The following is a 17,737-nucleotide window of genomic DNA, read 5'->3' on the forward strand; positions in this document are numbered from 1 at the left end:
CTGTCTGGGAGCGCGCATAGTGTAGAATCAAAACGCATAGAGTGTTCGTTCCCAGGCTGTTCTCTGTCTGTGTGGGCTGGAGGAAGCCTGCCTAGGAGAGGCATAGTACATAACCGGGAACCCTAGTTTTTACCTAATTACCTAATGCACAAGCTACTATGTAGCAAAGCATAAAACATAACATCAGAGGATCTGGTGACAGGAAACACGAGGGGCAGGTTCATTAAATCTTAATGGTAATTTCAGATTACATAACAGTTGGGATTTTTTATCTTCTTGAGCATAGTCTCCTTTGTTGGCGAACAGCGGTAATATCACTGTTATCTCCATATTGTAGTTTGTTCATGAGACAAAATGTTGATAGTCTGAAGGAATGCTTTACATTTGCTTTATAAAAATAAGTTACATTGATACATTTCTAATGCTAATGATATAAACCAAAGCACGCAAATGAGAGAAGGAGCGGACCTCTAATGAGAAATTATATAAATGGAAACTAGAAAGTTGGAATGTTTCTGTACTACCAGCAACATAAGCCCAACATGTGGAGACGAGCAGACCTCAACGGCTAATGGTTTCACATAACAGACACATCTTCATTCCTAATATAGCCCGCTAGGACCAAACCTGCGTTATCCAGAAGACAGCCTGGTCAAGTGCTTAGGGCGTGGAAGTTATTAATGGCCCATAAAAAGTTACATAACTGTAAATCAGTGGTTGGTGTATGTCAGGCAAAATTTGGCTACAGTTTTGAGGAGTTTCCGAGTCCCAGAATGTAGGGACTCGTGGTTCCTCAACACCTGGAGAGAGAGCCCGCTGTACGTGATCTTGTTATAGTGCAATCCATGCAGGCCTGCAATATAGAAGTTACAACCTCTCCAGGAATTTGAGATGTAATTTCTCTAATCATATCCCATCGGAAGCTCCACCTATCCCTATTGTGACAAATTTGGGTGTCTATGGAAAATGCCATCATTTTATATCTACCAAAAAATTTTATGTGGTAAACATAGAGATCAACACTGCCCAGGTCTCATGGTGCCACATATTTACACATGTCAACATGCCTCGATTTCACCACATGTAAAGCACCTATTAAAAATATATAAATTTACCGCTTAGAAAATCCACTTACACTGGTGTTGAACCTTCCAAATCAATTATTTCTGAACTAATTACTAAGAAGCTTTATAATTAAAGAGCCACAGTATGCACAGTTTTGACAGAACATGCTAGGAAGACCCTTAGATTAGATTAAGACTATGAATTAGATAAGGACTACTGGAGACTGTACCATCGTATATTGATGGACTGCTGATTAAGCTCTCATCCTTACCTTTATTCTTTGTTTTTTTAATTATAATTGTAGATATGTTTGTAGAATAAAAATGTTTTAGTAAAAAATGTAATAAATTGAAATTGGTGACATTCCCTGAGACCACTAAAAAACCATCACATTAGCCCTGAGTTATGGCTGTCTGTTAACACACATGATGGCTTTACAGATGAGGTGCTGATCCCATAGAGCTGGATGTGGTTGATGGTTATCATTGTAAAATATTTTTGTTCCCTGTCGTATTCCCAGTCACCAAATACAGACAATCTGTACAGTCAGGGCCAATGATCTGTGAGGAGAAAACATTATCCTACCAACAAGCCTCGGTCTCATTTGGGAAATGTCTAGTTTGTGCTGATATAACTATATTTCTCAAAATCCATGATCCATAACAAGCAGTATAGAGACTGTATACATTTGGTTTACTTTCACTAATAATAATAATTCTATTACTTTTATATAGCACTTTTCTCCCAATAGGACTCAAAGGACTTTACATATTTAGTAGAAAGTGAAACACACACCCCCACTTTCTCTCTGTCTCCCTCTCCCAGAGCACCCAGAGAAACCCATGCAAACACAGGAAGATCATGCAACTCCAAACAGACCCTCTTGGTTGGAGTCAAACTATGACCCCAGTGCTGTGAGACAGCAGTGCTGACCACTGTGCCATAGTGCTGTCTTTAACTGCTGCCCATGAGCGCCACTATAATGAAGCAAAGAGACAGCTAGTTGTCTCAGGCAGTATTTAAATAATTTATAAATTTATGTATTTCTACTAAAGTCTAAATAATGGGGGTTTACCTTGTTACTAGAAGTAATTATTATTATGAATAATTACAGTGACAATAGTACCCTTACAAGGTACATACTTGTATGCTAATTTTTAGTACAGTTTGTGTAAGGCTGGTCACACATCTGGGGGTAAATGTATGAACATGCGGGTTCTTCAACACCCGCGTGTTCGGCGATTAAATTTCAAGCGGCGCTGTATTGTAAAGGGAACTTCCCTTTACAATACAGCGCCGCTTGAAATTTAATCGCCGAACATGCGGGTGTTGAAGAACCTGCATGTTCATACATTTACCCCCTGGTTGCATCACTGATAATATCTATAATATCTATTTTTGGGTGTAGCAGTAAAACTGATGAACAGGATTTGCTTTTGTGTTTGTGGTTATTTGCAGAATGCACTAATTGACCTCCTTTTATTTGGCCAAAGCAGTGACTGACCGCATCTTTCCAAAACAAATCCTGTTGTTTTGCACTCGAAAAAATAGGATCTGCCTGTGTCCGGTCATTATGAGGGTTTTAATAGTAAAATATGAAACCTGATCAAAACAATTACTTCCAATAATCACTGTGTCAGATTGCATTTGCTGCATGAAACCTGTAAGTGCATTGTGTTATAGAGCCTTCACAGTCTTAATAGCCAGGCACTATAGCCAATGAGCAGAGACATTGAGCTTATACACATAGGCATATTTGTGGCAGAACATGACCAAGGTTAGGGTTCACAGGTCGTCATGACAACTGTAGGCTTTATACATGTAAAGCAGTCAGAGTATTTATTACATGTCAAGTTTGGTTTTTACTCCTCTGTAATACAAAGTTTTAACTCTTATATTTACCTATTGCTACAATTTAAAATATTTGATTGCACTGTTATTTATGATGATCTATTTTTATGCATAATGTATGATTTCACCCCAGTTGTGTCAACATTACAATCCTTACATTACAAACACCGATAACTGAGTATAAGATTGTATCACTGAGCAGATTATACCTGCATTTCTGTCATTTACTACTATGCTTCCTAAAGTAATAATTCAAAATGCAATACTACATATTAAACTGCAATGTGAATTTTATCTAAATTAGAGAGCTATCACTTTGTCAGAGTCTAGCCATAGGAGTGCATACTAGCCCACATTATAGCATGGTTCCCTAATCTGTGGCATCTAACGCGAAACATTTGGTAACCTTGAAAGATTGCATTCTTCATCTCCCCATATTTATTGAATTTGATTGGAACATTCTTTTTTCCATATTATTTAGTCTTCAATAAATACCAAGCTATAAAGTCCAGAAAACAAGAGTAGATTGTAACTGCAGGAAAAATGATATTGTGCACTTTGTATATATTTTAAAAAAATATGGACATTTTCAGGGGCAAACCTGTCCAAGGACAAATCTGTGAAACCTGGGACTGTCCCTGTAAATTACAGCCAGATATAGAATTGTATAACATGACACAGCGTGGCTCATGTCTCCTTACACTGTATTACTATGTATTCCCTCTCAGGATATCTCAGTCTGCTCTACGTAGTACACTGGGAGAAGTAAATGTCATTAGCTAAATATGACTATAAGTGCATCACAGACCAAAAATATCTCTCCTGAGGCCGGGGACAAGCATAGAGGGCACCTACATAATATATTCTGTGATTATGTGCTGCAATGAGTTACATAACACACTGCTGCATTCCTGGTAGAGAGAAATATATGCAGTGAAACTAAGGACTAATAATACTTTCACATTTCACAATCTCAAAAGGAATGACATAAAATACACCATATACTGTAATAATTCGGACGCACATGCTACAGAAAGACAAGTATAACTAGAGGCTGCAAGTTCTCTATTTCCAACCTTCGCTGCTGGTAAAACAGAACTGTAGGCAGTACTTGGATCTTTCAGGATGAATTTGTATCTTATATGCAAAAGGAAATAATTGGCAATCACAATCGTCTCCCTCCATTTAGACTATGAATGTAAAATGTCTGGTTGATTGTTATGGGTCACTGTACTTTTCCCTCTGTGTCTGAATTGCTTGCGTTATGGCTCCTGTTTCTCACACTGACTTCTAAATGCTATAACATGTGCTAAAGTAATTGAAAGGATTTTCTACCTTTTGGATGTTTAATTTGTTGGCTTGTACATGTTCTTGCAGATGCAACACTTACTAGATACATAGTTTTTTCTTACTTCCTTGCTGCTGGTTTTCTCAGTCGTGTCAGGCAGGCAGAGGTGTTTTTTCTCATTGCCCTAGCCTAAGATATGCCACACATACTCTTGTATGTAATGCAGAGAGCTCTGAATCGTTGTATTCCAGGACAACCAAAATAAAGAAATCTGCCTGATGGTATAAATACCTTGCTGAGAAACCACAGAAAGAACATAGACAGGTCAATGTAAATAAACAGACAGTAAGGCTTTGACAAGCCAATGAATAAAATTGTTCTGAGGGTAGAAAAATCCTTTTTATATAGAATAATAGATCTTTAACATTAATTAAGCAATTCAGCCCACGTTATAACAGTTGGAGAATGTGTGCAAAGGACAGGAACAGACAATTGTGCACTATGTGGGGAAGGATTTGACTTCTAAGTGTATTTTACTGTTGTCATCTTTAATCCACACGTGAGCAGTCTGACTGTGCATGTAAAAACACAAGCTTAGTACATTGTGTCTTGTGTGTAAATCTGGTCAATTTACTGAGGTCAACGCTAATTAAATCCTTCTTGTTTCTTTCCTAATGATCGCTCTAGCTGGGCATAAATCCCAAACACTCTTTATCTGTGCCTTATCTAAGTGGCATCCTCTATGCCTTGCTCTATATGTCCCACCTTTATCTCTGCTGAGTAAGCCAAGGCATACGGATTGGTACAACTTACATGAACATCTTCCCGATAAAATGGGGGGCATTTAGGAAACTGGTGTACTGCAAAATAATACTGTAACCCATAGCAACCAATCATCTACAATTCTTCTACTGGAGTTCAGAAAATGATAGCAAATGTGTTATTGGTTATAGCACCTTTTTTCTGTGCTAAAATATAATACATTTCCACAAATGTCAATACGTTATAAAGAAACCAATCCTTGGTTAACCAAGAGCTGTAGCTTATTTAACAGTGAGTAAACATAAACTTATGAATTTATTGAACTTGAGGGTCTGTGATATCTGGAGATCTTACAAATGGATGACCCAATAAGACAAGGCAGTCATACACATTAGTACTCTTGGAATGGTCCTTGGTTGCAGCTATTAGCATAGGTTGGATAGATATATATATTTTTTTTTTTTTTTTTTTAGAAAGACATGGCTTAAATGTGAGCTCTTCTACACGTAAGAGCATTTAACAGCCATAAATATGCTGTATATGTAAACATTTCCACAAAACAACCAACATGTTTATTATATTTGCTCCAAGTGCAGCTGGCTTAATCATTGATATTGGGTCCATAGGAATATACTTGGGTGTCCCTACCCTGTTTTCAGACACGATAAAGAACAGAGCCCTTCGTCTTATACAAAAATTATTGCCGTTATATACTGGCTCAGCTCTATAATGATGTTTCTTTTAAAAAAAAACGTCTGTTTTCACCCACCTCTCAGTACTTGTCATTTTGGGTATTTTAAAGGCTGTCTGTAGTAAGGGTCCATGTACTGAGTGAGCCCACTTTTATGTATCATTGGTAAACGGAAGTGATCAGCCCCCTCTCTTCCTCCCTCATCAAATCAGTCAGCACAGGGTTAGAGCTCCAGCAAAGTTAAAGTGTACCAGTTGTCTGCACACACTGGAGGCAGTCATTTGTGGGATCAACCAGTATCCCTGGAATGCAGCCATTGAATACTCTAGAAGCTGAAGTTCATGTGACTGCAACAGTCCATTCTCTAAGATCCCGTGACATCACTGAGGCACAAAGTGCTGCACTGTTTTCATTGTCTTCTAGTGAATTTATATGCTGCATTCTCATGAACATTAATCCAGACCAAAAATGGCTGCTTCCACCGCCAGCTGTTTGCTAAGTTCAAAATGACCGAGGTTTATCACTAAATCCTCTTTGGTGACAACACATGGATTTGCGCTGGTGTACCTAGATTATTGTCATTGTGCATGGGTTTGTGGAGCAAGATGGCGACATTAATAGATGAGCAGAAGTTGGGTGGGGGTGACAGAGTTCCTTGCTTTGGAGTATGGAGCAGATGATTTAGTAGAACAGTGCAAAACTGAAATTATATTATGCAGAGTAAGATTAGGAAAATAAAATAAATAAAAGGTGGTCAGGGTTTATTATTAAGGGACGTTCTTTGCTTAACTGAAGGGCGCACAGCCATTTCAACTCCACAAAAACTCTTGAACTTTGCCCCAGTTCTAAGCTGGCAGAGATTGGGCCTCGCATTATACTTTTAATAGGACTCTTTTTACACCTTTCGCTAGAGTAGAGAAACGCGTTTCTAGGTGCACTTTCCAACACACAAAATGCCACATGTAATAAAGACAGTCTCGATGACCTGCCACCCGCATAATTAATCAAAGCCATCATTGAGCATAAATTGCAGTAATTTAGGCAAAAAACAGAAAAGTTGTTAAAAAAAAAAAAAAAAAAAGGGAGAAATTCTAAATTAGGAGGAGGTTGAACTTTGATGTGACATGTACACTTCTGGTCAATGCACCTCATCTGATGTTTTCCGCCTCCCTGCACACCTAGACGCACCTCTACTTTGCGGAGTCGTCTCTAGAACGAGGGTGCACACCAAACTATCTAGGCTCACCTGTGCAAATCCAAAGCCATTTGCAATTTGTAAGTGAGGTTCACTGTTTGTAGACAAAAGGTAAACTACTTATCCATGCTGTGGTCACCCACTGAAGACAAGTAGAGAAATAATGGATGGTTCGGGCGATTGTTACTTGTCTACTTTAACTCTTTCACTCCCTAACAAGATTGTTGAAGTTGCTTTGCACAGATCAATCTGCTGTTTCTGCTATACAGGAAATTGAAATTCACATAGTCGAAACACTAGTTATAGAACAAATGATGCTATCATCATTATTTCGTACCTTCATCATGAAGTAGTTAAAAGTTTTCCCTTGCAAAAACAATTCACATTGCTACATAGTTCATCACAATTAGTTAATGTACCTTTCTTAATTCCTTGAATTGTTCACAGCACAAAGCCATTACAACCTGTAGAATTCTTATTCACAATCCCTTTTAGAGTTCCAATTTTTCATACATGTTTTGTTTTTTTACCTGTTTGACAAGAAACCATTTGGCATTTTCTTCATCACGTTCATTTTAATGCTTTGCAGCTCCGTGTTTATTGAAAAAGGTGCAAATTCTGTACTGGTGAAGTAGTATATCAAATAAACCAAAGATGTGGTCTGAAAAGACTTATATGTGACCATGATATCCTAGCAAAGCTTGTCCAAACTAGATCCTCGATGTCCATAATTCCTGTGCCACAAAGGACATGTACATTCTTTTTAAGACCAAACGTCTTAATTAAACCCGGGTAGGCTTGTTCTCCCTTATATCTGCTCCAGGCAGTGGTGTTTTGACTGTCCGTGAAGAGTTTCCTGCGTTGAGAGAGTTCGTTGGCTACGAGAGGCACTGTTGGTTGTAGACCGGGTAGACGACGAACCTGAGCGTGAGCTTCTGGAGCCTGAAGTGGATGATTCAGGTTTCATCAGTCGAGCTTTAGGGGCTTCTGCATCCTCCCTACAAAAGAATTATATACAAAGTATAGTTAAAGGACAATTAGGTCCAGAAATGTAAATAATATATGAAGCACGAAGGAAAACCGCTTTATTCTGTCTCACTCTAACTTCGCTGTAAGTCTGTCACTCAGATCTCAGGCTTCTGAACCACCTCAGAGTGATGTAAGGTAGAGAAGCTCAGCCATCATCAACAGCTTTTTGAAAGGTGATGGGATAGAGTACATGCTGGACAAATTTAATTCCGTATAGAAAAATCTGTAATGCCTTTTTGTAAGTTTTTTTTTTGTTTTTTTTTATTCAATTTAATTTATGGAATGCTTTACCCCATTATTTACCTAATTTCATTGAGGAACTCATCTTCTTCCAGTTTCTTGAGCTTTTTTTTCCGAAACAGAAACCAGCAGATGAAAAACAGAAAGACCACACCTCCCACAGTGCCGCAAATGACACCTGCGAGGAATGCCACATCAGGTGGTGCTATATAACAACAAATAAACATGTTTTATTTATTATATGAAACCTACAGTGTTAATATCCAGAGTGTTATAAAAGTATATGTCTGCCAGAGAGATGAAGAGAGTCCGATATCTACTTTCAACATAAGGCGAGACCAAAAAGATCAAGTACTTCTACATCACCTCTTATGAGTACAGTACAGATAATTTAAGAAGATCCCTTCAGCATACAGGAGAATTTTCTTCCCTCAAAGCAGAACTTTCAGCCTGGAAATCCCCTATCATTTCGTGGCTGGACATTATCTGAGCAATAAAAATGTGTCCCACAACATTTTTTAGCTATTTCAGATGTTTCTAGTCCGAGTCCAGTTTTAAATGTTCCACAATATCCAGAAAGCCCTCTTGCATTTTCTATGGGATAAAAGAACCCCCAAGGGTTTCACAGCAAATACTCAAAACGCTTCAATTAGACGTGCCAGAGGATTTCTGGACTTTTACTATTTTGCTTCTCATCGCGCACAAATAGCCGCCACCTTTGTTTTCCCCCATAATACAATCTCATGTCTGAATTGGTAAACTAAATTTTTCCATATGTCTCCTCTATCGTCTATGAGGTCTCTTTCTAGAACACATCCCATCTCAAACTCCTCCTGTCCCTTAAATAGTTCGTAAAAAAAATGGATTCAACGTCAATATATATACATATTCATCATGCTAATTCCCCATCTTCCCTATTTGGGTATAAATCAGATTTCCTATCTATTCTTCATCCTGGTAACCTTAGCCCATGACTGAGTTGGAATCCGATTTATAGCAGATTTTACAGTACAAATAATTTAGGAAGATCCCTTCAGCATACAGCGAATGTTTTCTTTATTGTGACTTAGGCTTTTAGAGTATTAGACACTTCCTTCTACCATTACCTCTCACGCATGCTCTCTGTGCCCTGTCACCTTATGGACAGATGTGTCTTAAATCCCCTACTCAAAAGGTAATGATATCCTCTTTATATAGCATTTTGGTAAATACATCATATGTCTCCCAAGGTCATCACAAAAAAGGAATCTAGACTACTCTCAGAAGAGGATTGCTGGGAGGTGGTGATATTGGGAAATGTACATAGTTTGATTTCCACCCTCATCGTAGAAACTGCATATCAATTATATGCTATACACTATATATTTGTCACTTTTGGGACAAAATACATAACATCCTTAATACCGTGTTTGAAGCACCTGTTCCTAAAGACACCTGGGGGTAAATGTGTCAAACTGAGTTTTTCCGTCGGGTTTGAAAAATGGAGATGTCGCCTATAGCATCCAATCAGATTCTAGCTGTCATTTTGTAGAATGTACTAAATAAATTATAGCTAGAATCTGATTGGTTTTTCAAACCCGCCGGAAAACTCTCAGCTTGATACATTTGCCCCCCTGGACTTTTCTTATAGCTTTTCAACCCCAAGCTCCAAGCAATAATTCTAAAAAAATATTTTGTCAGCAGCAAAGTGTTTGATCACGAGTAGTTGGAAACAACCTGACCCTCCTTCAATCTCTGCATGCATGGAAAAGATCACTTATTATTTACAGGGCAAAGTTGACAAATTCAGTCTAGTCTAGACCCCCACCTTTTTTAGGGAGCGGCAAAACCCTTCATAAAACCTTAAGCTCTTATATGAATACCCATTATGGTTCTCGGATAATACTACAAGAACATGTTGCCCATAAACAGCATTTGTTTATAGTCCTGTCTATAGTCATAAATTTACGATCTTTGATCTATAATAAGATAAGGTCCAACATTTAATTGGAGCTACCTCGCTCACTGCTTTATTTGTAGAGTTCTTCCCTCCCTTATCACCCTCACTATCCTTTCCCTTTTTTTGTACCAATTTTATTCTGTAAACTACTATGTATAATGCTTGCAAATTGTAAAAACCTGTACAAATGTGCAAGTCAACTTTGAAAGCAAATGTCTGGTTACTGTTTTCATTATTACTCTTTGTTAGTAAATATTCCTCATAGTGTTATTATGTCTTTACTCACACTGTACTGTCAGGTATACATCACATATCCTTCTTCCAGCATCATTTGTCACAACACAACGGTACGAGCCATTGTCCACCGCACTGACATTTTGCAACACAAGTCGCTGGGGTGTTTCTAGAGGGTAAGGAATAATTAGGTTAATTGAGACATTCTATTGAAAATTAACTTTGGAGAGTAGAAATATTTGTAGATGGTAATTGTGGGACTAACTATCGGTTAACATTTAGCTTTCAATGAATTAGTGTGGTGTAGGTATTTATTAATAAGGACTTTATACGGAAATATTATTTGTTATGAAAACAACATGGATAAAACATCAGACAGGAGCTGCCTGGCAGGAGGTAGGAAGTACAGATAGACACTTTCTAAAATATTGATCATTCCCGTTTGAGATGAAAAATAAAGTACATATTGCAGTAATATTGTATTGTATTATATATCAATTGTGCAGCAGAAACAAAAAGGTGAGGAAGATTTCTGCAGAAGGAGCTTTAAAAGCCCCCGTCCCACAACCTTGTAAAACACACGGGGGCTAGTGCGGATATTAACTTACGCCAGTTTGCATAGCGTAAATTGCAAATAGGTCAAAGAGGAAGAGTTGTAAAAAACTATAGGGCACTCCAGTCTACTAAAATATAGAACTAAAATCACCTATATACATATATCCGGGCCAAAGCCATTGTTTAGAGAATGTAGGCGAAATATTAAATTCAGTAGTGACAAAAGTAAGAAATAGTGTATTAAAATCAATGAGACCCTTCAGTACCAGCTGAGCTACAAGTTTATAGGAATGTCTTTCAGGAATAAACCTGAAGTCCTATGTATAATAATGGGATCATGAGTAGCTGTAGTCTCCACTGAAATGACGTGAACATTGTTTTATTGGTAGGTGTAAAATGGACCAGTATTGGACTCTAATCCATGAGGCAAGAACGCTTTAGCTATAATTAGCATACACTGACACTACATGTTCACTGCTATTATAAACATTACACTTCAGTATCAAATATATATGTCAATGTCTTCTAATCATTGAGACCACATTCATTCAGGTTAACCCACTTGGAAAAGTGTTATACATGTCTTCCATAAAATATCTATTCCAATGGAAATAATAACTGGAAACACTCTCTCTTTAAAAATGAAGTCTAAGTAATTGTACTAGAGCAGTTAAAGTAAATAGAGATATGATAACATTCAATATTGATTTACTATCAATGTGTTCAGCTACTCATTAACTTGTAACTATAAGGGTTTCTGGTTAACCCTCATCTGTATGAGTCTCACGCTCTCCGAATAAAACACTCCTGTATGCTACCACTAGGATTCCCCCATATTATGTCGCTCTCTATAATGTCTGCTGGATAGTAGATATTTTATGGTCATCGATATGTAGAGTGGATTGCTCTGATCATAGGGAGAGAAGATTGCATGGACAAACGGTGCCAATGAAGACGGCAGCTGCACCGTGTCGGCTGGTTACTTCCACGTCAATTCTGACGCCAAACGTCCCAACGTACGTCCCGCCATCCGTTTTTTCAAGGGATTTTTTTCTTATAGCGTAAATTGCGCAAGTTCGTTCTGCGCATGCCCACAAAGAGAATGAACGTCTATGCAGATGCTGATTTGGCAGTTGCGCTTAGTTACAACTTTAGAGATGGAACAGGGGAGAAAAGGGAAGTGCAAATAAAGGCCGAGTAAAGGCGCGTTCACACAATGCAGCCTGCTAGGAGATGTATCTTTAATTTACCCTGATTATGATGACTTGGCAAAAACCAGGTGCTGCTGATGCTAAGCCGTACGCATCTCCCAATCTGCATATGGGGGACAATGCGCTATTTGTGTGTCCGCCTATTTTACAACAATCTCTGCATCAGCTCCATGACGTTCAGTTAATTTGGATGTATTACTAAGTTGGAGGACATAGCTGTCCATTTCACCTTATAGTAGAGAAGCCCTGATAGTGACAGATATATCTGTCAGTGTATCTCACCGAGCCGTGCAGTATTTGATATGTGCGGTGGCAATTCATCCTTATGCTTTAAGTTTACACGTTGCCAGCGGTACAACATGGGCGGTGTGCCCGCTGATGACTTGCAGTGTAAGGTGACATTTCTTCCCATTATTTGCTCTCCTTCTATCCAACAATCCGGTTCCGAAGGCTTCACTGAAAGGAAAACATACACACTAAATGGAAGTGGTTCACGGTGATCATATGCTATTTTATTCTGTAAAGAAACATTTCTGTGTTACTGGCTGTTGAGTAATATAGAACCATTTAGCATAATCATAGATATGGCTGTCACAACCATGTTGACCAAGTTGTCAGAGAGTGATTTATGGGATCAACTTAAGTGAACATTAACATAACTTAACAATATATAATAGTTACAGCTTTTCATTTTACCTTGTGAGATTATTTTCTTTAAACAATTTAGTCTTCATCTATCTCTGACAGCATATTAGGTGATCTGTTTCCAAACAATAACTTTCTTGGAACTTGCCATATTCCAGTTGTAAAGCTCTCTCGCGCTCCCTTTCTCTCTCGCGCTCCCTTTCTCTCTCGCGCTCCCTTTCTCTCTCGCGCTCCCTTTCTCTCTCGCGCTCCCTTTCTCTCTCGCGCTCCCTTTCTCTCTCGCGCTCCCTTTCTCTCTCTGATCTGTACAATATACCGGGCATGGAGCTGCGCTATATACCGGGCATGGAGCTGCGCTATATACCGGGCATGGAGCTGCGCTATATACCGGGCATGGAGCTGCGCTATATACCAGGCATGGAGCTGCGCTATATACCGGACATGGATCTGCGCTATATACCGGACATGGATCTGTATTATATATTGGGCATGGATGGAGCTGTGCTATATACTGGACATGGATATGTAATATATGGATATGTTTGTTTTAATATACTAGGTATTAGGCTGTATCATAGATCGCCCATGAGTCTGTGCTGTACATTTGACTTGGAGCTGCATTATATAGTAGAATTGTATTACATACTGGACTTGGGGTACGTATGCTGGGGCTGGGTTAGGGGCTGGGTTTTAGCATGAGTCTTAAGGTATCTATTGGATATTAGGGCTGTATTATATGATGGGCATGAAGCTGTGGCAAATATTGGTTATATTGGGGCTTGGGTGGTCACTGTGTTGTTTAACTTACTGCACATGGGTGGTATATCATGCTGATATATAAGTGTTGTGGGTATGACATAAGTGGGCTGTGGTGTAAAAGGTTTATGCTGCTAGTATGAAACTTGGAAACCTAAAGGGGCACACTGGGAAGAATAGGCCAATCAGAGGGCAGAGCCCCCATCTTGCAGGAACAGACAAGCAGTATCTGAGAACAGTGTGTTACTAGTAGTAATGGTGATACGTGTGGACCAGTGGTCCCTATTCCAGATAACTCACCTAAAATCTTCAAGCTGATGTACTTCCATTCATAATTGCCGGCATTCTTCACTTTGCATATGTACAGCCCAGCGTCACTGGGCTGTAGAGATCGGATAAAGATGGCCGCGTCTCCAGCTGAGTAGTTGGAAAAGAACCGGTAACGGCCCTTGAAGTCTTCATTTTCATAGACTTTTCCTCCACTGTAGCTGAGTATCTGACAAACAATAATGTGCATTACATATACAGTTTCAGTATAACTGTCAGGGTCTTCAGAGACCTCTCAGGGTAAATGGCCTAAGTGTCTGATACTAGTGCCTAGAGTCTTTTACTTTCTGTTCTTAGTGTCCCTGTATATCCATGGTGGCACTAGGGCCACATGTGCCCCCTCCAATACTTTACCTGCTGGCCACAACCTTGGATATGATATCTATTGGTTTTGTGAATAGTGGCAGAAGAATATAGGGTCACACAGTGTTAATTTTACCAGATGCCATCTCATTAGATCAGCCTGTTAGAAATTATGTTTTACATCCATATATTTGCTTTAGTAAAAGCAGGCAAATGATTCCTTTGTGTAGAACTGTTATGGAGCTACATGTCCCAGCATTCCCTGCCAGCTTGAGGGATTGCTAACACTTGTAGTTCCATGTAGTTGTAGTTCAGTTGTTTTTTATATGAATTGCCTCTTTCTATGTGTGACAGGATGGACCACCTATGCCACCCTGTCTGTTGTTGCTGGGAACCGGCTGGGTTTACTTTGCCACCGTCCCCTTTCATTATTCCGAATATGCTCCTCCTGCCGCACTTGGAGGAGCCTGCTACCACCACTGGACTCCTTTATGGCACTCAGAACTTTGTTCCTTCTGGGTAACTGTCGCTGCTAGTGTACTCCCGTGCTGGTACACTTGGGCTGCTACCCCTGACCGCTTACTATAGATCAGGGTGCTGTGGATGGATCTCCCCCCCGGCCAATCACACTGACTAGAGCAGCTGGGTAGCGGCAGAGCGGTGGTACTGGAGAGCTGGGTCCAAACCTCAGAAACAGCCAAAGGACGGATTAGATTTAGGGTCTAATCTGTAGGCCACAGGATTACAGTAATATTGAAGTTGTCAAGCAGGGTCTTGAAGCAAAATTATTGCTCAAGTGTCCTGACGAGGACAGTTCCACTGATTAAAGGTATCAGTGGTCAGGTCAGATGAAACATCAGAATTATACATTTCAGCGTACAAGACAGTGATTTTTATACAGATTTTGACACAGGCTATTTTTAGAATCCGGATGCAATGTGTTTACCTAAACATGGATTTACATGCATTGCACAGCTAACAATATTTACTCTTATCTGTGAAATTCTAGAAATACTGTGATGTCCTGCATCTTGTTTTTAGACGTGGGAAATCTAGCAGCAAGTTTAATTACCCCTTCCTTTCCCTTAAGGAGTATTGGACACTAACATCAAAATGTCTAATTAACATGAGATTAGCATGGTGCTTTCTTCCAACAGTTGCAGAATACACATTCCCACAGAAAGTCACAAACCCCAAACATGGCATTTCGTTATACAAAAGGCTTTCTAAACAAAGGCTTATTGTATCAGATATATACATCAGAAATAGCATTTCCTTTAACAAGGTTAAACAGAAAAGCACATTTTCTCCCTTGGTCTCAGAAATAGAGATTTCCTATATCAAAATATACAACAATATCTAAAATAAGTGCATTGGTAATTATATAAATAAGCGCCCTCCGCTATGTCCTTTAAATAAATTTATACCATAAGTTACTTGTAAGTGATCCAGTCACACTGTTTATAAAATAATAGGATGGCAATAAATCAAATTTATAGTGTGTAACTTTACTTATAATGACTATGCCAGCACATAAATAGATTTATAATAAATGTCAGGTTTGCGTAGCCTTGCTATTGCCAGTGACAGGAGTCGGATTGGCTGACAAATATATTTAGTAATGGTTTTGGCATTTGGCTGAACCTTCAGAGGGAAATGTGGTTCTCTTCCCCAAAATACTTAGAATTTAACCCTAAAGTTATGAATAAACCCGTGAGGAAATATTTACCACTTTCTGCCCGTGGTCAGAAATGTTTGAGAGCCATTCAATGTCCAGATTGTTTCCTGCCAATCCCAGTGTGTGCTGGCAGGGCAGCGTCACATTCTCCTCGGACACACTTCTGATCTCCGTCAGAGATCCGTATGTTCCGATGGCACAGCAGAGACCTATGGAACATAGCACACAAAGGTTGGGGTCACCTTAGAGATTATGGATATAAGGATATACTTTTCAACTCACTCACTGATCCAACTCATTTCTGGTCTTATATAACAACGACTGCCCTGAGTGTACAGTGGTTTTAACTACCAAAGACAAATAATTTTGTTCTTATGTTATAACTTAGCTTTTGTTAACTCACATTATTGTGCTCAGAATTTTTATCTTTACCGTTAGCTATTAGTTAACAAATGAAGTGGCAAAGCCCAGCAATCAAATGTTCATGTTGTGAATTACTTTGAAACTCTGAAATATACCAGTCGCTTCATACAGCGGGGGCTGAGCCAAATATTTTCACTTTAAAGTGCTCCTGTTGCACACAGTGGTGGCAGCCATTCTTAAGTCATCAAACCTGGTACATACAATGCAAGTGTGATTTTCAATTTTTAAAAAGGTTATCTTAATTTTATACACAGTGGTCAAAGTGGAACAAAGAGATATATATATATATATATATATATATATATATATATATATATATATATATATATATATATATAATGTAAGTGACTGCAGTGTGATAGTGTTACAATAAAGGAAGTAGGAGGAGTGGCAGTAGGACACCCCCATATACCGCACACTTCCACCACTGGGTATACATTCATAAATCTGGAATTTAGTGACAAAATACAAAAAAAACTCTCATGCAAATCCACATTACTCTATCCAGGTAATTCAACTACAGTTCAGCCTGCAAACACAAGAGGGCACTATTAAGCTGCGTAAACTGCCTGAATGCCAGTATGTTATATCCAATTGCATTCCTTGAATCTTTTCTTTTCTTTTTCCATTACCAGGCATACATAAATGTTACAGATCAACACATCTTTTCATCTAACACTCACTATCAGCGTATTGGTTGGTTGTAAAAAATAAGGACAGATCCATTCAAAGTACTGTTAAAGGGAAAGGAGGGGATTTATTAAAATGGATTTTTAGAATAGAAATCCCCTTTAAACCTCAGTTCAGGTAATGGATTATGAAGAAACCTTTTAAAAATCATCCACGTAGATGTGCACTTTGTAGTGGCCTGGCATGTTATATACATTTATTTATATAGTAATTCACCATTAGTATTCTTCCACATTGCATACAGGTGTACAGAAACATTAGTATATAAAGTTTGAAAAATTCACAAATCCTTTAATATGCAAGTAAGAGCGCATTTACGTCCACATGTATAATTGGACGCGACTTGAAGAGTAGTACTTACCCCAGGGGTACCAGTAGGTAGATACTGGTACCTGACAGAAGCATACGATACGCAAGCGTTAGACTTATGTTTTAGATAATTGCCACTTCAGCATTGAATACTATTTGTACACAGCCTAATAATGTAATAAAAACACATTTTAATCCTATAGTATGTTGTGTACAGATAGGGTAAAGCAAAAGTCGTACCACCTCCTTTGCTGATCACTTTATAAATTAAATAGGAATTGATTCCTGCAGCTGTCCTTATGGAAATGGAAACTAAGCAATGCAAATAGATGGCCGCTAATTGATCTCTTATAGCCAAATTATATTAATGAGTGGAGTTCAATATGTAAACAGCTAAAGTAGAGAGAACAGGAGGCCAGTCATGTCGCAGAGAGCCGCCAATGTGAGCTTGAGAGCCCTGCCAGAGGACAAGACCATCCATTACCCTGTCCTGACTGTGAGCCAAGTAATGTGAGTGTGGGTGTTCATTCTGATATAACAGCTCAC

At 38.8% G+C, this 17,737-nt stretch overlaps 2 protein-coding genes across 5 annotated transcripts in view; one reads left to right on the plus strand and one right to left on the minus strand.

The window, feature by feature from the left end:
• The window catches only part of GRAMD1B (GRAM domain containing 1B), a 301,019-nt gene that overhangs the window by 19,220 nt on the left and 264,062 nt on the right, over positions 1 to 17,737 (plus strand). The gene's annotated exons all lie outside the window — the stretch shown is intronic.
• CLMP (CXADR like cell adhesion molecule) overlaps positions 3,019 to 17,737 on the minus strand; it is a 63,327-nt gene continuing 48,608 nt past the window's right edge. Inside the window, exons 2-7 of the mRNA XM_075190322.1 lie at positions 15,821 to 15,978; positions 13,762 to 13,957; positions 12,343 to 12,516; positions 10,347 to 10,463; positions 8,185 to 8,326; positions 3,019 to 7,850 (exon numbers count right to left, since the gene is read on the minus strand). Coding sequence (XP_075046423.1) covers positions 7,661 to 7,850; positions 8,185 to 8,326; positions 10,347 to 10,463; positions 12,343 to 12,516; positions 13,762 to 13,957; positions 15,821 to 15,978 — 977 coding nt within the window. The 3' untranslated portion in view covers positions 3,019 to 7,660. The remainder of the gene's footprint in view (positions 7,851 to 8,184; positions 8,327 to 10,346; positions 10,464 to 12,342; positions 12,517 to 13,761; positions 13,958 to 15,820; positions 15,979 to 17,737) is intronic.

Source organism: Mixophyes fleayi, chromosome 11, assembly GCF_038048845.1.
Source record: "Mixophyes fleayi isolate aMixFle1 chromosome 11, aMixFle1.hap1, whole genome shotgun sequence".
Taxonomy (NCBI): domain Eukaryota; kingdom Metazoa; phylum Chordata; class Amphibia; order Anura; family Limnodynastidae; genus Mixophyes; species Mixophyes fleayi.